This window comes from Cupressus sempervirens, chromosome 5, assembly GCF_028749045.1.
Source record: "Cupressus sempervirens isolate cs-2001-9-10 chromosome 5, ASM2874904v1, whole genome shotgun sequence".
In the NCBI taxonomy this organism is placed as follows: Eukaryota; Viridiplantae; Streptophyta; class Pinopsida; order Cupressales; family Cupressaceae; genus Cupressus; species Cupressus sempervirens.
This window is the reverse complement of record NC_143122.1, coordinates 429,435,682-429,458,929: the sequence shown is the minus strand read 5'-3', so window position 1 is coordinate 429,458,929 and position 23,248 is coordinate 429,435,682. Positions and strand designations below refer to the sequence as shown.

The following is a 23,248-nucleotide window of genomic DNA, read 5'->3' as shown; positions in this document are numbered from 1 at the left end:
TCTCAAATTGAGATTTCGCAATTTTTACCTCATGCATAGATATGCAATTATTTGACGGTTCTGCCAAATCACCAGCTAGAGTAGATCTTTCGCCACCAAAACTAAACTTCCCAAAGAGGCTTTTCATCCTGCAAAGGCTGAGATAAACCACATCCAATCGCCAAGGGTTTTCTCAATCAAAAAATAACATAATCTAAATAATCTTCAAGATGTTCTAAATGAGCTCCAAAACGTTTTATGAACTCCAAGACCAACATCCTTGCAACTTTTCAATATAATTGTTATAGTACCTTGTGTATCCCTAGGTGCCCAAAAGAAAGTCAATTAATATTTCAAGTCAACACCTTATATCTCCCTAGACGCCAATATAAAGGCACACTACTAAATTAAATGATGTTAGTTAAATATTTCATTTAACTTCAAAAAATTAAAATTATTTAAAATAAAATCCTATATTCCACATAGTTTGAGTGATAGGGACAATTTAGGGGACAAGGTCATGTTTCCAGTATAGGCATGGTTTAGGGAATTTTTAGGGGACGATAAGGGATACCTAATAAACAAATAGGGTAATTTATACACACGCAAAAAAAAATCTCAAATATGCATATCATAACAATGACATAGCGTCCATCATAGACATTTTACAAGCTTAATACATAGCATTATAATTGAATTGAGACTTCACATGTGTACTAATAAGCAAATCAACAAAATCTAAATGCTTACATTGTCAATAAATGGCATTGTTGTGATACTGCTATTAGAATTCAACTGTATTGACCCATGTTTCAAGAGTAGTGGTTCAAAAGAACCCAATTCTCACGAGAATGAATGGAATACTTAGCACTCATTGTGTCTAGGTGATGCTCATAGAAGTGAAGCATTGGCACTTCCGAGAGGTCACATGTTGCTATTAGGATTCAACTATATTGACCCAAGTTTTAGGAGCAGTGGTTCACAAGAACCTAATTCTCATGAGAATGAATGGAACACTTAGCACTCACTGTATCTAGGTGATGCCCATAGGGCTGAAGCAATTAGGACTTCCCGAGAGGTCGCCTATCCTAGTACTACAGCTCAAGCACAATAGACCACGACATTTCCTCCAAGTTATAAGCCTACTTTACTTTGCAGCTCCATTTGTAAAACCTTCAGCAAGTGTTTCACCCCTCCTAGCAAGTCTTGATGTTTTACTCCTATGAGCATCACCTAGATGTAATAAGTGCTCCACTCATTCCCATGAGAGATGGGTTCTTGTGAACCATTACTCTTGAAACATGGGCCAATGAGTTTGACTCAAAAATTACACAGTTGAATATTGATAACAATATCACAATTTGACTTGTGTAAAATATCTCTTACTTATCAATGTGTGGCATACATATAGCAAGTATGTCCAAAGGCTCCAAATTTCAACCATGAAATGACATAAAATGTTATATTGTAAATACTATAATTAAACTACTAAACAACAAACATAGAAGTCCGTAATAATATATTACTATCTATAATTAATAAATGGTAGGTCTAAGAGTCTAAATCAAAGTAACGAGACTCGCTGCGGGTCAAGCAAGTCTCACGAGTCAACAAGTCAAGCAAGCCTCGCCGGGTCAAAATGACCCATAACTCAAGCTCAGCAAGTCAAGTTAGGCGACTTGCAAGTCAAGGAATGACTCGCGGATCACCACAGTTGTGACCTGACCGCAGTAGGCTACATTGGGTCAACAAAAAATATTTTTAAATGAGTGTTTTTTTAATGATTTTTTTTTGTCTTTCTCACCCTTGTAACCCTAAAAGGCCCTATATAACACTCTATTGTTGGAAAAAGAAAGAAAGAGAGAGGAAGAAAGGGAAATAGAGTGTCATTGTTTTGCAACCAGCTGAAAGAAAGAGGAGAAAAAACTTGCTTTTGTGACATTGGAGCAACTATATGCTTGCATTTAGATCAAGGAGTTTATAGGAGTTCTTCTCAACACTTCTTAACTCATTTCAAAGAGGTAAGAGTTGATTTTTTGGATTTAGATGATTTTTTCCTCTATGCTTATGGGTTTTTGGATGAATTTTTTCTGTATGTTTATGGGATTTGTTTTACTTTAGATCTTCATAAAATACAATGCTTAAATGGTAATTTTTGGTCTAAAATGTCTTATTGCAGCAACCTTGACATTTTTCCTTACTCATAATGGCTCCTCCAGCTAAAAAACCCAAGCTCTCTAAAGGAAATAAAAAAGATGAGTGCTGGAAGTACACCATAGACTTTTTTGGGTAGAGGTAGAACTCAAACAAAATGCCTATTTGTAAGGTCATTAATAGTGGGAGGATAAATAGATTGAAATACCATACACTAGCATACGTGGTCATGATGTTGAGCCTTGTAAAGTTGCAACCTCTGAGGCTCAACGTTTTTGTTATGTTGCCTTAAAAAAATATGAACAAGAAAAAGAATTAAGACAAAAACAATTAGCAGAGTTAGCTCAGATTGGTTCCACTTCCTTCCATGCTCATCTGGAACTGCTTTTGTATCTAGTTTTACACCCCTAAGTTCAATAGGTTGTGTTGGAGAAGGTTCTTCCCTTGCCCCCTATTGTCCTAGTGCTTATGTTAGTGGTACTGCTTCTACATCTATTCCTTGCACTGCTAGTGGCGCTGCCCCTACTAATAGTATTGGCATTAATTTTCATCCTAGAGTCAGAAAATCTAGGTTGGACAATTTTTTTGTACCGCGTTCCACTCCTAGTGCACAACCCTCACTTGAGAGCTTGGTTTGGAATAGGGAGATCCATGAAGCTGGAAGAAGAGCAATTTGCGAGTTTTGGTATTTCTCCAACATTCCATTTATAGCAGTCAAGTACTTCAACTTCATTTATATTTGATTGTTTTATATTTTAAATTTTAAATTCAATTTTTAAAATAAAATTTTATAATGTTAACTTGATATTGAAATATGCTAATTTAAATGTTTGTATTCATGTAAGAGGACTCCTTATTGGCAGGGGATGATTGATGCAGTTTCCCTCTATGATGTGAGCTTTAAAGCCCTCCATAGAAGAGGAATTGAGTGACCCCCTCCTACTAGAAATAGTCGAGGAGATGAAACTTGAGTTGGAGGAGTATATAAAGATTTGGAGTCTAAGGGGGTGTATCATTATGAAGGATGGATGGACAAATAGGAGGAATAGGACTCTCCTAAACTTTCTTCTTTCTAGTGGAGGTAATTCATCATCCTCTACTTCTCGATGTCTGAAATTTAATGTATTCTTGAATAACTAGAATTTTGTTTTATTGATTATTCAATGACAATTATTTTGTTTTATGTTCCCTTTCAAGATCCACCATGTTTTCTAAGTCTATAGATGCTTCCTCACATGTCAAAAATGCAAAATACTTATGTGAGGCTATTGAAGAGGTCATAAGGGAGGTGGGGGAAGAGAATGTTGTCCAAGTGGTGACTGATAATGCAGCTATTTATGTTGCTACAAGTAAAATTTTAACTTCTAGGTTTCTAAAAAAATTATTTTAGTTTTTCACTAAATTTTGAAAATTAAAAGTTTAACACATCTAAATTTTTAATTGTTTACTAACTAATTTAAAATTGCTGCAAAAAAACTTTTGATGGAGAGACACCCAAGAATCTTTTGGACTCCATGTGTGGCCCATTGCGTCGACCTCATGTTAGAGGATATTGACAAGATTGAATGGGTGAAATCATGTGTTGCTAAGGCCAAAAATCTTTGCAAGTTCATCTATAATCATGCCTTGGTCCTCAGCATTATGAAGGAATACACGGAAGGAATGGAGTTGGCTCATCCCGGTATCACAAGATTTGCCTCTAATTTTATCATACCAAAATCCTTGCTGAGTTCAAGGTTAACTTTGAGGTGCATGTTTAGATGCAACAAAATGCATTTATGATGAAGAAGGTTTTTGAGAGCCATGTAAGGAGATTGTGAAGGTAATTTAAATTTTAAAAGCTTAAGTCTTAAAATTTTAAAAATTAATTTATCTCATCATATTTTTGCTTTATTTTCATTGTGCAATTTTGCAAAGTTTCATCATTCACTAAATTGTTTTTATTTAATTGTTTTGTAGATCACTGACCCCCTTGTAGCCCTCCTACGAGTTGTTGATGAGGAGAAGCCCGCTATGGGCTACATATACGAGGGCATGGATAGGGCCAAGGAGGCTATTAGAGCCAAATGTGTAGGAGTTGAGGACAAGTATGGCCCTATTTGGGACATAATTGATAGGAGATGGCAAAATCAGCTTCATAGACCCATCCACATAACAACCTATTACCTCAATCCAGCTTTACCATTTCTATGATGATTTCAAGGCAAATGAGGAGGTTCTTAGTGGCCTATACACTGTGATATCGAAGATGGCCACTAATGCCACAGATATATTGCTTGAGATGGATGCCCATAATAATGCAACTGGGCCCATTTTTTCTAGTTTGTTGCCATGATTTTAATCCCCTATATTTTTCAAACTTCTACGATTAGGATTGAGTCAATGTGATGTCATGTCTGTGTCTGGATTGCCTTTAAGGGACTTCTCTTCTCATCTATTCCTTTGTGTACACCTAGGTGGGCATTCAAAAGAAATCTAATGCATTCATTTATATTAGGTAATTAGGTTAGGGAGGGTAAGTTTATGCATTTCCCAGATGAGAAGAAAGTTGTTTAGAAATGCTAACTCTATGATCATGTATTTCATTGAAGGCATGATACATCTGAAAGAAGATCACATTGCATTCAAACTAGATGGCGACTAAAAACTTTTGGTCCAAAGTGCAGATCATAGGAACATCATGAAAATCAGAGAAGTCAAATCAACTGCAGGAGAAGCAGATATATCCTTAGAAATGATGAAAGAACCCAGTCAAAGGTGGTATGACTTTCTTTGAAAGCCAATCGATGGCTTATATTTAATCCGCGCGTCTATGTTGCAATATTGACAAGTCAAATGGCTCAGAGATTAAATCTGGATCGTCAAATGAAGACCAGACCGACAGATAGTGTTTTAAGATGGAATTATAATGGCCCTTAGAGATGCATCTTCCCAGCCATCAAATCTTAAAGATCAACAAGAATCGCATGCTCATAGGTGGTTAGAAACCCAGAGTTAGCACAGCGACAGAGTGAAAACATAAGTCGCATGGTCACGGGTGGTTAAATGAAACCCAGAGTTAGCATGATGACAGAGCAAAAACAGAAGAGTCGCATCGTAGGTAGTTGAATGAAACCCAGAGTTAGCACGACAACAGAGGGAAAATAAAAGAGTCACATGGTCGCAGGTGGTTAAATGAAACCCAGAGTTAGCATGGCGATAGAGCGAAAACAGAAGAGCCGCATGGTTGCGGGTGGTTAGATGAAACCCAGAGTTAGCATGGCAAAAGAGCAAAATCAAGTATTTGCAACTTCACAGGGTTACAAAATGAGTTAAAGGGTTTAAGCTGTGAAACTATGCTAAAAAGAAACAGTTAAATCAAACAGCTTTCGCAAAGTCGCACGCAATCAAAGCTTACTTGAAGATAACATTGCGAAGATGTGAGGAACAGTGGCAGTTAATCTAGGCAATGATCACAACATCGCTTAAGTTAATGTTAACACTCAAGTTCAGGCTACGAAGCAACGAAAAGTCATTGATTGCATGATCGTAGGCTAGAAGGCATTCAAGACATTTTAAGTTGCGACCCAGCAACAAGTAACCAAAGCTCAACAATTTTGAACTATCGCATTGTCACGAGTGGATAAATTTAACCTTGAGTCAAAACAGCGAAGCCGCGAAAGTCGTTGTTCAGAAGGTCGCAGGTGATTATAGCTAACCTAAGATTCGGGCAGCGAAGCAGCGAAAATCAATTAATCGCATTGTCGCATTGAAAGAAACTGTCGTATGAATGACAATTGCGAAGGAGCAACAAGGAAAAATAAAGGAAGGTTTATTATGTTTTAATCGTGATCGTTGATTCAAGATCGACGGTGAGAATTCAAACCTATAGTAACAGTTGAGATATGAAATACAAGTTTTGGCGCCCAGTTGCCTGTTACAAATCAAGGAGGATATGAATCATTTTGAAGGTTTCTAATCATTTCTGCTTTCTTTCTCTAATGTATTGAATTGTAACGATGACTATTGGATTTATGAGCGATAAGTGCTCTATTAATGTAATTGATGAATCTGTAACTGACCAAGAGCCCTAAGAGGGAGCCTATATATGTAATTTTCTAGGTTAATAGAAAAAATCAGCAATTTTGTCCAACTTTTCCCCCTACATTTCCAGATGTTGAGTGAGAATTAAAGAGTTAGATGGAATGAAGGATTTGTATAATGTTGTCAGTTAGGTAATGTGATGTTCTGATTTCACTTAGGACTAGCATGCCTAGGTTTCCTTTATTGTCTCCTTCAGCTGAGCTAACCATGCATCTTAGAATAGTTTCTATGGGATTATAGGACAGATGTATTTGAAGCTATTAATTCCTTGTCAAATTCCATTTTGGTAAAGGGTTATCAGTTAAGGCGGATTCCATTTCGTTCTTCATGTGCATCTCTACTCTCTTCCTAGATTGCACTTCAGTAGGACTAATCTGCATTTAGATTAGAATAGGAGTAATATTGAAAGGGCTTTAACGTAACTTGTGATATTCATTCCACTAGGTGTTATAGGTTGCCCAAATCTATTTCTGCCTACGGTGTTTGTAGTTATGATCATCCTAGTTTATCCTCTTCTGCTCTCAGGTTAAGAGCATACCCCCCATCCCAATGATCTATTAAAGAGACAATTCATTGCATATCTTGCATGTAAGGGAGTTGTACCATATAATTTAGAGGGCAGTGATATAACACATAAACTAACCCATTTGCGGTGGCATCCTTTTGTTTCCTCACATTCTGAGCATCTAGAGTCACGGTAAAGCCAAGTTAGCAAGAGGGACAAACAGTTAACCAACAAAGTCAAATTTGCAAAGAAGGTCGTACAAAATTGCAACCAAGTAAAAATTGCAGCTTAAGCCTTATACAATATGCAGTGATGCACATATATACTATCTAGTTTCTAACATTCTAGCTTTAAAGTTCAAATTTTGAAATGACACTAATTTTTTTTCTTCTCCTTTTTTTCAAAATTCAGAAGATGGTGGCAAATGTTTGGGCCTTCAACAAATCGCAATCCGCATAATGAGCTAGCCAAGTAACGCTTCTAGATGTGAGCGCAATTGGAGCATGTTTGAGCACATCCATTGGAAAAGGCGTAACAGGTTGTCTGTGGAGAAAATGAATAAACTAGTCCTTGTGCATTACAACCTGCGCATTAGGACCAGGGAAATTTTGGATAGTGACACCTCTCCGATTACTCTAGAGGAGGTTGATCCAAAGTGAGTGAATCACTGAGGCTCCTAATCCTGTCTTTGATGAGGAGGACCTAGAGTGGGTTGACAAGACTAACAGAGAAGCTGAGGCCATGGCTATGGCAGCAGAGGACCAGAGAGCTATAGTTGTTCCTAGTGGCACCTCACAGGGACTGGCAGAGACTACAATTGATCCTACAGGCACCTCACAGGTTGATGCTATGGCTAATCAATCATCCAAGGCCTGCCTTAGACGCCTTACTAAGAGGCATTTTATAGATTCTAAGGCTGAGGATGAGTATGAGGATGAGGATGAGGACTAGGAGCCACAACTATAGTCTTGTTTTAACTTTTTGTTTAACAGTTTAACTCAACATATGATTGGAACATTTGATGATGACTATTAATGTATTGGATTTCATGGATTTGATATACATTTTGATGCGTTTCATGGATTTATCATTTTATATATCTATGTTTTCTAATTCCTTCAGCTCCTATTTAATATTTAGCAATTTACCTTTGTACTTATGTAATCGATGTATATTTAAGTATGTGATCAAATTACCTTCTATTTCATGATGTTATTGTGTCTTTAAGCTTTATTCAATAATGGGTGCATGCAATGTTTTTTAAATCCTAAAAAATATCAAAATTTGAAGGGTTTTGTCAGTTGTCAAGTCATTGTAAAGTCACTAGCGAGTCTGAGCCGAGTCACAAGTCAAGTTACCATCGCCGAGTCCAAGCCAGGTCTGACTCTCATTACTTTGGTCTAAATTAAGTATATTCGATGCCCTAATCTCCCCCTTCAATTGTTTTTCACTCTTTCACCAGCTCCTTCTCTTGCTACTCTTCTCCTTTGCGAATGTGAACATGAATTTATTTTTCTTCTTTTTGGTATTTTTAAATATCTTTTGTGTGTCCTTGTGGGCTAGCTAACCTTTTTTTCCAAATTTTAGAATGCCTTATTTTTTAACACTGTATGTATTACAATTTTGTGTAAGAATATGTTACTATCTATAATTAATAGATGGTAGGTCTAAGAGTCTAAATAAAGTAGATCTGATGCCCTAACCTCCCCCTTCAATCTACACGACCAAAAAGATAGTAACCCCTTAAAACCTCTGCCCAACTCCACAAGATGATAGTAGAGACCAGTTATGAATACTATCTGAAAATCACCTTGTGAGAGAGGGCCTTAGGTGTACGAGAAGGGTGGTGAGGAGCTTGTAAGAAAGCCATCCTAGGAAGACCTGGTGGATCCCTCAATTTTACGATGAAAGTGATATTAAAGCTTCATTTTCGCTATTTTGGAAGGATGTGTAAGAGGTTTGCAAAATAGCCAAAATCGGAAATTTGCAGGTGTAGTGCAAAAGGTGGTGTGAAATGGCAAAATTTTGAAAGATCACACGAAACAAACTTGGCATGGTCTGAAAAAGCGAATTGTCACTACTTCGAAATGAGATGCATATGGGCAATGCGAAATCGTGATTTTAGATAAGGAGCACAATGAGTCTTGTGAAATAGCGAGTTTTCAAAACCTCGCAAGGGGTGTTGACAAGACCTTGCAAGTTGGCGATTTTTGAGGTTTCGAGGAGCATGCCGAGGGTGCAATGTGATATGGCGATTTTTCACCAAATCGCAAGAGATGTTTTTAATGTTACTCAAAATAGCGAGAAGGGGTTTTTCATTGCATTAATGACCATCGCGGCTTCAGAGGTAGCCAAATAAGCATGTGAAAAGACGATATGACCATTGTTAGAATATCTTGAAAAGTGCAAAGCGAATTTTACATTTTAATTGGAAAAGACATAAATGTTGTACATATGCAAGCCAAACATGTGAAATGTGGTTGAAGGGATTTTTGAATTGAGCATCAATCCTAGTCGTTGGCCAAAGTGTGTTTGATTACCCAACATTGCACAATCAAGGCTCATAGGTTTTCTAACCAAAAATTTGATGAACAAACAGATTGATGACTCTAATGGGGAAGATTGTTCACAACTAACATTGTGAAGTTGCCTACAATTTTCATTTTTGCAGATCAGAAGGAGTTTGAAGTGCACTCTATTGGAAAAAACCCATCCTCAAAAACAGAGGTGGTGACTCTATTTAAAATTTTATGAATGATCAATTTTGTCACTTTCAAAAGAAGGAAAGTTATAGAGATTGGTCTATAAAGTGTATGTGGGGTAAGAGATTTGACCACTAAGGAAAAGAATTTCTAGAGTGGACCCCAAAGAAAAGAACCAGGAGTAAGAAAAACCAATCATTTGACATGTTGTATACAGGGTACAAGAGATTTGTTGATAGGGAAAATGGACCTTTTACTGAGAAGGGTGATAAAACTTCAAAAAAGGAGAAGAACCCTTTCTACAACATAAGAACCCTTGATAACAATAATCAAACATATATTTACCAGGTTGATGTTGAAGAATGAGAAGATGATGAAGAGGAAAATGAGGAAGATGCTCACAAATTGGATGCAGCTTTTCTAATACTGTGTACAATTTCACCTAAAAGGGCAGCTAAGCCTTTTAAGCGGGTTCCTAGTGAGATGCTTGAAAGAATTGGTAAAAACGAGATGATATCTTTACTCCTAGAAGGACTGATGAAACCAAGAAGCTAGTAAAACCACTAAATACAATCCACCTTATAAAAATAAGGATTTCATCTACAATAACTCAAATAAGAACCCCTTGTATGAAAGAAATAGAAGAGAGGATAGAAATGGACATTAGAGACAAGACTAGAATAAAGGAAATAAATGTAACCAAAATGGAAATTACAATGGACTGAATAGAAATAATCTTCAGAACAATCAGCAAAACATAGCAAACAATCAGATGGGACAAAATCAACATCAATTGAACATCGGACATAGGGCTAGAGCTCCTATGGTAATTGAAAGATACAGACAGCTTGATTTCACAAAATTGTGGGGTATCCAAACCCTATAACAAATGAGCTGAGAACTGCAATCCCAAAATTCTCTGGAGAAGAGACTCAGTCTGCTGAAACACGTGTTATTAATTTGAAAAAATTTATTAAGTGTTGGAAGAAAATCATGAGGATGTATTTATGAAATTGTCTGTGCAGTCCCTTACTGGTGATGTTGTTAAATGGTATACAGGACTTCCAGATGGTGTTATTTCAAGTTAGCATGAATTAGTTGATTTATTCATTGAGCAATTCAAAGACCACGGTGATACATCCTTTGCATCTTATGAGTTAACCAGCATAAAGAAGAATTCCAATGAATCAGTGGCAGAGTTCAACAAGAGATTTAGCAAGGTCTTGAATAGGATACCAAGAGATATCCGGCCAGTAGATTCTTTTGTAAAGTTTCTACAAATTCTGTATGATCAGACTGAGATAATACCTTCTATGATGCTTGGTGAAGATGATCTTTTATGATTCAGACTTGTATGAAGTGATGTCAATAATATAAATATTATTCTGAAATGTTTTATCTATGCAAGCATTCGTATAGGGCAGAATTGCTTAAAGGAGCAAGACCATATGTCGTTTGTGTGTCCTTTAACTACAACCATACCCAATATAAATAAGGTAACCAAAGGGCATGTCCCTTGAAGGGACATGACCCCATCTAGGTTGGCCCTATAATGTTTTCCCATAATCGGCGTCAAGGAGTAATAGCTTTTGTTTAATCAAATATTAGTTAAGTTCAAAACTCAAATGCCATGATCCAAGGGAGATGTCGATCATGCCTAAACAAGGAACAAATATATATAGGCCTTCCATGCAAGAATAGATCTGTAAGATCTTGTGCAATCAGATCAGTATTATACTGAAGTTACAGATTTAACATCTTTTCTGATTATTTTTTGTTTAAGTGCCTTTGACAACAAAATTCACTATGAGATAAGATCTCATAGACCTAATACATACAAGAAGCCTTCAAAGTTGAAATAACCATTGAGAATGATAGGAAAGCTGCTAGTAAGATTAGAAAGAGAGAAGATGCTAGGTTGTTCAATCCTAAAGCCCCAAAACAAAATAAGGATGAGGATAAGATTGACAAGTTGCTGAGTATGATTAAGGATTTAGAAGTTAAACAAAATAAAAGTGATACTTTCAGATCTAATAGAAATGATCAGCCTTACTAATTTAGATTGCAGGATATGCCATATAATACCAACTGGAAGAATGGCAAACCCATAAGAAACAATGAGACTCCTGTCTCTCTAAAGAGAAACAATAATTGTGTTGAAAATGGTCCTTGGTGTTAAATTTGCAAGTTGCCAAATGCTTCTGAGCAGTGCTTGTAGTGTTTTAGAGGGAGGACAACATGAAGAGCAACCCACTATTAACACTCTATCATCAAAAGCAGTTTGGGAAGATGATGATTCTTCAAAAGATTAATACATCCTTGATGTTAACATGATGATGGAAAGACAGCAATGTTCACAACAAATTTTCACTGATGAAGATGAAAATCTAAGGATAAGACAGCTACTGAAGAGGAAATAAGGGATTACACCATTGCAGCAGTGGAACAAGCTAGAAGTAATTATAGAATAAGAAACAGGACTATAAATCCTGAGAATAGGAAATCACAAGGAGTAAGTGTCAACAGACCACAGATTGATTTACATAAAAAGGATAATGAGAAGACAGTACCAAGTCAGCAACAAGCAAAGGAAACTCATCCCAAGCAAATAGTGAATAAGCAAATAATAAATGCTATCTCATTTATTTCAAGTGCTTTGTCCCAAATCAAGATTCCAGTTCCATTCTTTGAAATTGTTAAAATCCCTGAATATGGAAAAGAGGTCCTATGTCTTCTGTCTAAAGAAAACAAAGAAGATAATTCACGAAAAGCTAATGATGCCCAAGTTATCTATTTGGGTACCAACATAAATGAAAACTCACCACATGTGGATCCCTGTTATCTATGTTAATAAACAATAAATTGTTAAGAAATTGTATGATAGATTCAGGTGTTGCGGTGAATATTATGCCTGCTGATGTCATGAAAGAGTTGGGTTTAAATGTGGACACAATTTATGGGAAATCTTATGCAATGGACAATCGGTTAGTACCAATGGTAGGAATCATGAAAGGCATTGAATTTAGATTTCCATCTTGTCCTAATATATAGATGGATGTTAATGTGGTGGAGATACCAACTTATTATGGTATGTTACTTTCAAGACAATGGTCTAACTTGGTTGGAAGGCACATCCAGTTAGACCTGACTTATGCAACCATTCCTGTTAATGGGAGATATGTAGGAATTGACAAGGAACTAAGATTCAAATATCCGGTGGGAAGTTTTAGTCCTAATTATGGAATTAATTTATGTCAAAGTGATATAGACAATTTCAAGGTAAAGTTCAGTAAACCAGTTCAATATATTGATGAATCCAATGAAATTTGTTTACAAGAAAAAATAAGTGGATTATGGCAGATGCATTGTGATGGAGCTTGTAGTAGGGAACGTAATGATGCAGGAGTAATTCAAAAAAATCTTCAGATATTCCTTTTTACTGATTTTTGAATACATTAATAATATTGCTGAATATGAACCATTAATATTGGGATTGAATATGGCTAAAGTGCACAAGATCAAAATTCTATCACTCTTGGGATACTCTGAACTAATAGTAATCTCAAATTAGAAGTCAGTTTACTACTAAAAAATCAAGATTAAAGCAATACAGAAATTATGTATGGGACTTGATTGAAAGCTTTGGTGCATTTTCAATAAAATGGATTGATAGGAGTGAAAACTTTCTAGCTGATATGATGACCAACCTAGCTATCAAACAAATAGATATTCCATTGCAAGAGATAGTACAAGTTGAAATGAAAAATATGCCATCTATATCAGACAATGTACATAATTGGCATGTTTTTGATGTTGACAGAGACTTACTTGACTTCCTAACATGTGAAGGACATCACCAAGATCAAAGTATTGATTGGAATGGCTTTGTGGAGAATCAAAATGATAGGGAGACATTGTTTGGAGAAGAAATTGTTCAACTCGGATCTAATAAAATACCCAAAGGATTGTTGACATTGTAAAGAATCTTTGAACATGAGAATCTCAAAACTTACAAACCTACTACCATACCAAAGGAAATTGAAAAAGTAAATCTTGGGAATGAAAATTCCCCAAAGGAAATCTTCATTTGTAAAAAATTTGGCATGTATTTCCATGGTCTTATGATGAACTGAAAGCTAATGGAGATGATTTGTTCCAACATGAAATACCTTTGAAGCCAAATGTTAAGCCTTTCAGATAACCGCAAAGACCTATAAATCCAATATTGGCCCCAAAAATGAAGGAAGAACTGATCAAGATGAGAGATGCAAGGATCATTAAACCTATTAGACACTCAACATGGGTTTCCAATCTTGTTCTTGTAAGAAAAAGGAATTGAGATATCAGGTTGAGCGTTGATTTCAGAAGTCTAAACATTTCATCACTGAAGGATAATTATGCTCTTCATAACATGGAGGCATTGTTACAGAAGGTCATAGGGAATGAACTACTTTCTATGACGCACAACTTCTCTGCATATAATCAAGTCAAGGTGAGGGAATCAAAATAGTATAAGACTGCTTTCACTACTCTATGGGGAACATATGTCTATGCAAGGATGCCCTTTGGTTTGACCAATGTAGGAGCCACTTTTCAAAGAGCCATCGATGTTGCTTTTGAAGGTCTAATTGATCTCATTCTTGTGGTATATCAAGATGATCTCACTGCTTACTCAAAGAAAGCAGAGGATCATTTTAATCATTTAGAAAATATTTTCAAAAGGGTCCTTGAGTACGGAGTGTCTCTAAATCCAAAGAAGACTCATTTGGAGTCACAAAAGGAAAACTCCTTGGGCATATTGTATCCAAGAAGGGAGTCATAATAGATCTTGAAAGGGTGGCAGCAATCGATAATATAAAGGTCCCCAAAACTATTAAAGCTATCCATGCATTTTTTGGGCAAATTAACTTTGTAAAAAGATTTGTTTCCAACCGATTTAACATGTTGAGATAAAACGTACAAATATAAAACGTACCTCAAGGGATTTTAGTTGATCTTTCATCATGTTAAAAGATCTTAATTGATCGAATTATACTGTTTCCAACCTTTTATTTTTCTTTTCTTTTCAACAGATTTAACCTATGCTCCACGGAGTTTCCGGGACGGGGACGTTTTAGGGGACGGGAACGTGTTTCCGGTACGGGTACGGGTCGAAGCCAAAATTTAGGGGACGGGACCTCAGGGGACGGCTATAAAATATAGGGAATTTTAAATTTTTTATATATGGAGAATTAGACTTCTTTAGAGATATATTTCTGATATGCATACCATAACAATGATAAATCATAACATTGATAAACCATTCACCATAGAATACATGGAAATTGAAAACTATTAAGATTAGAATCAAAATGAGAATATGATATGATGATATATCCGAATATCGCATACAATTAGCAAAAATGCCCAAAGGCTCCAAGTATCAATCTATCATCATCATGCATGAAATGAAAATCAAAATGACACAATGAAAGTAAATACTAGAAGTGTAAATGAGATGTCCAACTCCATAATAATCAAAAGCAATAATGTATCTGAGTATCTGAAAAGCAGAAAGCCAAATATATGGCTGTCCTCTAGGAATCTAAATCTCTATCTAAATCAAGATCATCATCAATCTCATCCTCTGAATCACTGGCAGGGGTAGGCAGAGGGTCCTCATCCAATGGAACTCCAAGCAGCCCTGGGGGTGTGTTATCCTCATCAATCTGCAATGCATCCTCAGGATTAACATCCCAACGTAGTGCTGGAGTCTGTCGATACTCAAGACTCTGTCGCTCCTGTAGTCGCAATACACTATGAACAGCCACAAGCTTCTCTGATCGTCTAGAGGTAAGGTTGTTCCTCTTGACCGATTGAATGAAGCTATATGTAGACCAATTCCTCTCTGCAGCAGAGGAACTCGCAACCTGTGAGAGAAGACGGGTGGCAAGGGCTTTCAGCTCAGGTGCATCTCTACCATGCCATGTCCACCATCCAATCGGGTCCTTTTGAGCTAATGTAGCTCTATCAGTCCTCGCCTCTGGTCTACCAAATGTTGGACCACGAAGATTGGCAAAGTCAAGCCATTGCCCTCGAATTTTTGCAGCATCCTCTGCACTATACATTTTTGAAAGGGCCTTGAAGAAGCCGTCCTTCACCTATATTGAACAAACAAAAATTAAGAAGTGAGAACTTAGAGTTTATAAACTTTACAAATAAAATAAAATATTTAAAAATGTATTATAAAATTAGAATTCTTTAATAAATTAAACTCACCTCCTCATCATTAGATGGAAGCACTCTCCCAGGCCTTGGTGCATACCATTTTGGATTGACTGCATAGGCTGCCATATGAAGTGGGTTGTTCATAGTGTTCCACCTTTTCATTACAATGGGCTTAAGATGCTCCTCGTAGAACTCCAAAGTAGGTTCCTTATCTTTAACAGCTTGCTTGATCTGCCCAAGCATGCTATCAAAAGTCTCATAAATCTCTCCAAGGCTAGGAGAGTCAGTATCAGCATATCTAATGACCTGCACAATAGGGTCAATGAAGGAGCAAATGTATCTGCAAATGAAAGAAAATTGCAAGTGAGAAACATAATATGTTAAAAAAATCAGCAAGTGCTTAAATCAATTTTTTTTTTTTATTAAATCAGCAATAATAACAATTATGATATCCACCAATTCTTAAGTTTCTTACCTCATTGTGGTCCACCAATGTTCATCTAGGATTCTTCGTTTGACAAGTCTTCCATCTGGGGTGCTTGATTCATGCCATCTATTCCACTCTGCATTGACCACCATGGATTGTAAGGCCTCTTGGACCTCAAGCATCCTCTCCAACAAAATGAAGTAGCTAGCATATCGAGTCTCCACAGGCTTGAGGAATTCTTTTTTGGAAAATGTCCTAAATAATGCAAGAGATGTGTGATGATTGCAAATAAACATTTGCACGTCTCTAGCCTCAAACACCATAGTCTTTATCCAATCAATTTTCCCAAAGTCCTTCAAGGTGTTATTCAATGCATGTACACAACATGGGGTCCAAAAAATGTGTCTATAGGTGCTCTCTATTATCAATCCAGCTGATTTACACACACGGGCTGAATCAGTGACTACTTGCACAACATTTGAAGTCCCTACCTCTTCTATAGCATCCTTCAAAATCTGAAATTGGAAGGATGCATCCTTCTTTTTTCCCGAACAATCAATGGCTCTAAGAAAATAGGCCCCTGCTGTACTAGTGACAATAAGATTGATGAGTGGCCGATGTTTGATATCGGTCCAACCATCCATGATAATAGAACATCCATCACTCATCCATGTTTGCCTCATATCCTCCATCAAAATGTTTACTTTTGAGTACTCTTTGTCAAGGATAGTGGTGCGTAATTTAGTCTCTCCTGGTGGTACAAATGAGGGACCAGCAGCATAAATATCTTTGCACATTTGTTTATAGAATGAGGAACGAGAAACATGGTATGGTATGCCATGAGCAACAAGAAATCTGCCAATGGACTCTTCAGCTCTATCTTTTGCTTGTATGTTAAATAAATCAGCCACATTGGTATCTCTCTTAGTCTTGGCCTTTCCCTTCCCTTTACTAACAGTGCTAGTGGGAGTCAATGAGGGTGTGGGTGTGCTACTCATAGGACCCCCGGATTTCAATAACTCCCCCTCCACATACAACCTATTGGCCTCAAGTTTTTCTTCCTCCGTAATTTTTTTGCAACCTTTCACCCCTTGCCCACCTATCCATAAAAGATGGCAATACACTCTTGTGTAGCTCCCAAAATAATGCTTCTTACATAAATGACACTCCCATTCCCTACTACCCCCCGAATTTTTCTTCTTATTCTTGTCTACTTTTGTGGCAAATTGTAGGAGAGGTTTCTTAGGGTTGAATGGGCCTTTGGCATATTGTTTTAAGGCTTTGGAAGGGCACTCAAATGGATTAGGCATAGGGACATCTACATTAGGCTCATCAATGGCTGCCCTAGGTCTTTTTCTTGGTCTTTGTAATTGTGACACTTGAGTTTCTTGCATGGCAACTTCCATGCTATCACTACTTCCCTCACTCTCACTGCTGCTCATGTTTTTGCCTTTGGATTTTACAATGATTTATAGTATACTGCTGCAAGTTATAGAAAAAAAAAATATTTCAATGTTCCATTAACATGCCCTCTTTATGTCATTGAAAAAAATGAAAAATGACAACAAACAACAATGAAGTTTGAATCAAACAAAAAGAAAATAAAAAACATACCTAGAATGAAGTAGAAATGAAGGCAAAACTTTCTCTTCCACCTCCAAAACACACTCCTCTTTTGTTGTTGTTGAATGTTCAATGTTTTCCTCTTCCTCTTCCCAACTTGCAAACAACTCCAAATGAGCAATGAGCTCCAACTTTAACTATTTAAGAAGACACATTAGGGTTAACAACTTAACATCCATGTGGGCCCTAGGCGGAATAGAAAAGATTAAATTTTTTTTAAAAAAAACCATTTTTTTTAACTTTTTAACTCACCCATGGCCGGCTGGAAAATAGGGGACGGCGTGGGCAAAAGGGTACGGGCGAGGGACGGGAACGCCGTCCCCGGTACGGAAATCCGTACCCAAGTTTCCTACGAAATTTTTTTTTGCGTTTCGGGGACCGTCCCCTTTCCCCTCAAAAAGGGACGTCGCAGGGTACGTCCAAAATCCGTACCCGCGTCCCCGTTTCGTACCCGGTACGGGTACTAGGGTACAGAGGCAGGGGACGCGTCCCCGTGGAGCATAGGATTTAACACTTGGCAATTTTGAATTGACAAAAAATCTTTTATGTTACGGAAGCCAAGAAATCATGGCTAGTTCTTTAAAATGGAACCTGTGAGAGGAGTCGGGCACCAAATTCCATGTTCTCGATTTCTTTCTACTGCTATGTTTTCAAACCTCATTACCTCTACAACACTCGACTTCTTCTCATTTACCAATTAATTACTTCTGTCGATACCCTGCAATACAGATTATTAAGCTTTGTTCAAGCAGTTTGATTTCCACTCTTCGTCGTGCAAGTATTCCGGCTAAGAATCAGACATTATATGCACTGAAAGTGACGTCTCAAGCAACTAGAGGCAACCAATTAGATTGCAAGTTCTTCAAAACAATACTGAATTCTTATCAGGTCATGAGTTACCATTCCAATGTTTTTAAATACAATTTCTATAGCAACCGGCTAGGCACAAGAACCTCTTTTCTTTATGTCTATAATGTTATTTAACTTGCTGAATAATCCCTGTGATTTATAATGAATTTTCTTCTTACTTTCATAGTTTCCTTAATCATCATAAAAGAAGTTAAATAGTATCTCTTAAAGAAGAGTTTCTAAGTGTAATAAGAAGCTGGATGAATGTTATTGATCTCAAGAACAAGTTTTATTTTGTCACAATTCCTGATAAAAGATATCAAGAGTAGAATGCTCATAACTTTCCAAAACACCTGGGATTCACCAATAGTGTAGCCATGAAATGGTGAAGAGGTACAAAGGGCAGAATGCTCATAATCTTTCAAAACACCTGAGAATCACCGACTGTGTAGCCATGAATGGTGAAGAGGTGGAATAAATCTACAAGAAAACAGAAGAGAAATCAGACATGAATAACTTAAATGAAATATACTTAATAGCTCATGCCCATCCCTATAATGAAACCTATTGTCAAGTCGAGCGGTGGTGATCGGGTCATTGAGCCCATCGAAAATCCTTGGCCAAGGTAGTTTATAGGCATGTTTGTCATCTAATGATCACTTGATGTCAGAGGCACCAGTTATGCAAGATTCTATACACCCGGATGCTCAAGTGGCTCGACTAAGAACATCCCAAGCCCGATCCCAAGGTAGGGAGGATCTTTCTAATTTAACAGATTGTGTGGGGACAAGTATGGTCCAAGGTTGGAGGTTAAGCCTATGTTAATGCTTCTCCTCTCACCAAAGCTGACACTTGTACAACTAGCTAAAGATCCTCCGGATGATACTTGGATGTTTCTTTCCTTCATTTATTGATATGTATTTACTTTACTTGTATGTAGAAAGGATAGTTCAATTATTTTCAGTTGATCATTAATTTAGTTATTTCAGTTGATCATAAATACAATTATTTTCAGTTGATCTTAAATTAGTTATTTCAGTTGATCATAAATACAGTTATTTTCAATTGATTGTTAAATTAGTTATTTCAGTTGATCATATATACAGTTATGTTCAGTTGATCATTGAACTAGATTATTTGCGGATGAACATTGATATTATTATGGTTATTTCAGTTAATTGTTAAATCAATTAATGTTATAGGAAATGGATTTTAGTTGTCTATCTTTGAATATAGGAAATTCTTTATTAAACTGTCTTTGTTTTCGATATGAAAATCTGTTTGTTACACCCGTCCTCCTTTAGAGAATACAAAGTCCCAAAGATCTGCACAATCAAAGCAAGCACAGTCACAGAATCAGATTGGTAAGTAAATCTGAGTCTAGCATATTCCATCAATTATTATATCACTTGTTCCTATCACAGATCCTGATTTAACATGCTATCAGAGCCATCTTGATAGGAATATATATATATATATATATATATATATATATATATATATATATATATATACTCTAGAATTAAAATTAAAATTCAGATTTATCAATATTAAAATTTATCCTCAAAATCAAAAATGGTTAATCATGTAAGATTAGAGGATAGACTTGAGGGGGCATCAAATTTTTCATCATGGAAAATTCGAGTCATGATAGTACTAAGAGAAATGGAGTTAGAAGAGTACATAGAATCAAACAAATCAATACTTGAAAATGATCCAAATAAAACGACATGGAAAAGGCACAACAACAAGGCCATGAAAATTATTATAGACTCGGTGAAGGATCATATATCAAGTCTTAAAACTGCTTTTGAGATGTTTTCCATTATAAAGAATACTTTCAAAATTAATAACACAAGCAGATTGCTAACATTGAAGCAAGATCTACTATACATCAAGATGAATAATGGAGAAACTGTTACGTCATATTTCCTAAGAATCTCAGAATTGAAAGATCAACTTGCAACCATTGGAAATGAAGTAGATGACAAAGAACTTAGGATTACAGCCCTAAAAAGACTACCACAATCCTAGGAGACATTTATTCGTGGACTAAGTTCTTGACTAGAACTTTCTAAGTTTGAACTACTCAAAAAGGAATGCACTCAAGAAGAGTTGAAATTAATTACGAGAGGAATCATTTCAAATCAAGAGGGAGAATTTCAAGCTCCTCAAGCCAGTACCAATAATAAAGGAAAAAGAAAGGGAATTCATCAAGACAACAAGGAATTCAACAAATCATACAAGAAAAGAGATTGTTCCAAAGTACAATGCTTCAAATGTGACAAATTCGGTCACACTCATAACTTCTGTCCAGAATAGGAGAAAATTAAAGCAGCCCTAGTGGAAATTAAGTATGAAAAGGATGAAAATCTTGCATTTTAAGTTGTTGAAAAAAGAGATAAAGTGGATAAATTTAAAAGAGAATCCCATTGTGAGGAATCAGAGGGAGAGTGATACATTTCCAAAGTTCAAATACATCAGTGACATATGCAATGTTGTACTCAAATAAATCAGTTATCTATAAACTCAGTTTTTGAATCAGAGATATGGTATATCAAGATTGATGAGCAAACAACAAATATTCTTACTAAACCTCTTGCCAATGTTAAATTGAAATATTTCAAAGGTAAACTTGATATGATCAAATTGTAATTTTTGAATATTGAACTTAAGTTTCAATTTATGGGTGTTTATGCTTCTAAGTTGAATAGTTGCATCAGATATGTAGTGAAAGATGACAATCTTTCAGAGACATATTCATAAGGTAATCTTTGTAAGATGACAATCTTACAAATGATAGCCCTGTTATTATGACAGTTTTGTTTCGGACACGTCGGAAGTCATTGATAACGAATGCATTATGATTACTCTAGATATTGTTTTGGACAATTAGAGATCATATTATATGTTTTGATAGTGTTCATAACATGGTGATAATGTATCCAAGAATTACTTGTGCATGCACATTTCCTTAAACCATTTTTCTCTTAAGTTCAAATGGACTCTTCCGTTTTGTATTACTAGATAACAAGTGTGAAAAATAGGTTTGCCAATTCAAGAGCATCCAACAAGTCAAGATCCCAAGCCAGTGACACAGCCTGATCTTTCTCCTAAGGAAGGAGATCAATTTGATATCAATAAGAGCATGTATGTAGTTGCGTGGGATCTCAGAAAAAATTAATCCAACTACGTGGGTGACTGCCATGACCTCGAAGTAGAGGAAGACAAAACTGAGATTAAGCAAATTCTAGCGGAGCAAGGAGAGCAGCCAGGAGATCGTGCCTACCTTAATGATATGTTGGACATGTTTCGTGGCCTCCTTTCATGAAGTGATTATGAATATCTCCTATTTGTTAATATGTAAATATTATGTTTGGTCAAAACTAGTTTACTTAAGCAATTTTTTAAGGGTATGAAGCTTTTCTCCCACCTCTTCGCTCGCTATAAGAGGAGGTGCCAGGACCCTAAAAAATATATATATTTTACTCAGAGAAGAATATAGTTAATATACAAATAAGGATATAGCACAAAATCAAATAACCTGTGCGAATTTTGAGTGGATACTATAATAAGCAATGACTCATTTGTACTCTTTTTAAAGTTTAAAAAAAAAAACTGTGTTTCTTTCCAAGAACTGTTCAAAATAATCTCTTATTTACATTTAATAGATTGTCCTCTCGGATTTACACCGCCATTGATAGATTGAAATCTAATACAATCCTTTGATAATTAAATTCACAAGCATTGTGTTTTTTATTCAATTAGTCTTCCAAGATTGAAGTTGAAAACAATTGAACTAGGGTCTATGTTAAAATTCTTTGTTTGGTGATTGATGTTAAACGCGCACTATCTTTGAAGGGTTTTGAGAATCTTGAAATTCTTATCAAGTTAACTCTATTTTTCCCAACTAGAATAAGGTGGTCTAATTTAATTTCAATAAAGCCTAGTATCAATTAAAGTTGGTAAAGTTCTCTATCATACTCAAGTGCTCTGCAATTCCTAAATTTAAGCTCATTCAAAACTGTAATGTTCTGCAGATTCTGAGGATAGATCAGACTTCAAATGTAAAGACTAGATAGGCACAAGAATAACCTTCAGCAATAACACTGATATTTAGGTTTAATATGCTGATGGAATTATTTTAGATCCTGGTACAAGTACGAACTGGAGTACTAAAAGTTGCAAATAAAACTTGTGAGCCTATGCAAACTTGGAGATCAAACTATATGTTTGCTGTGTGTCCCCATACTGTCTTCACAGCCCACTAATATATCCATTTCAGAGGGTATGTCCATTAAGGGACATAACCCTCAGCATTTAACTAATAATTATTTTACCCGAAGTCGGCATCTAACTAACAGTTGTTAGTCTGATCTTAACTAAAGTTAGTTAAGGCACAAAACTAAAGACTATTATACCCAGATCACCGGCACCCTTAGAACTAGTATAAATAATTATAAAATGCCAGTTGTAATGGAATATATAGTTTTGACAGTAAGGTATGATCTGTACCCAAAGACCTGTGGATTACCAGGTTAATTTTTTAACACTCCCTCTTAACCTGATAATCCAACAGAGAGATATTATATCTAGCAACATCAATACAAATGTTAAGCAAGAATTAATACTCTATATCTGTCTATCTCTTCTCAAAACACAGTATTATAAAACATATAATACAAAGTCATATTACTAAACCTGTGATATGACAAATCA

At 36.1% G+C, this 23,248-nt stretch overlaps 2 protein-coding genes across 9 annotated transcripts in view; both read right to left on the bottom strand.

Annotated features, from left to right (window-relative positions):
* IYO (RPAP1-like, carboxy-terminal protein) overlaps positions 1 to 23,248 on the bottom strand; it is a 216,032-nt gene that overhangs the window by 82,041 nt on the left and 110,743 nt on the right. The gene's annotated exons all lie outside the window — the stretch shown is intronic.
* Positions 14,905 to 18,188, bottom strand: LOC149556629 (uncharacterized). Its single transcript, XM_089831041.1, has 4 exons — positions 17,672 to 18,188; positions 16,106 to 17,539; positions 15,682 to 15,970; positions 14,905 to 15,563 (listed from the first exon to the last, which is right to left on the bottom strand). Exons 2-4 carry the CDS (start codon positions 17,497 to 17,499, stop codon positions 15,000 to 15,002), a joined length of 2,247 nt encoding a protein of 748 aa, XP_089687167.1. The 5' UTR covers positions 17,500 to 17,539; positions 17,672 to 18,188; the 3' UTR covers positions 14,905 to 14,999.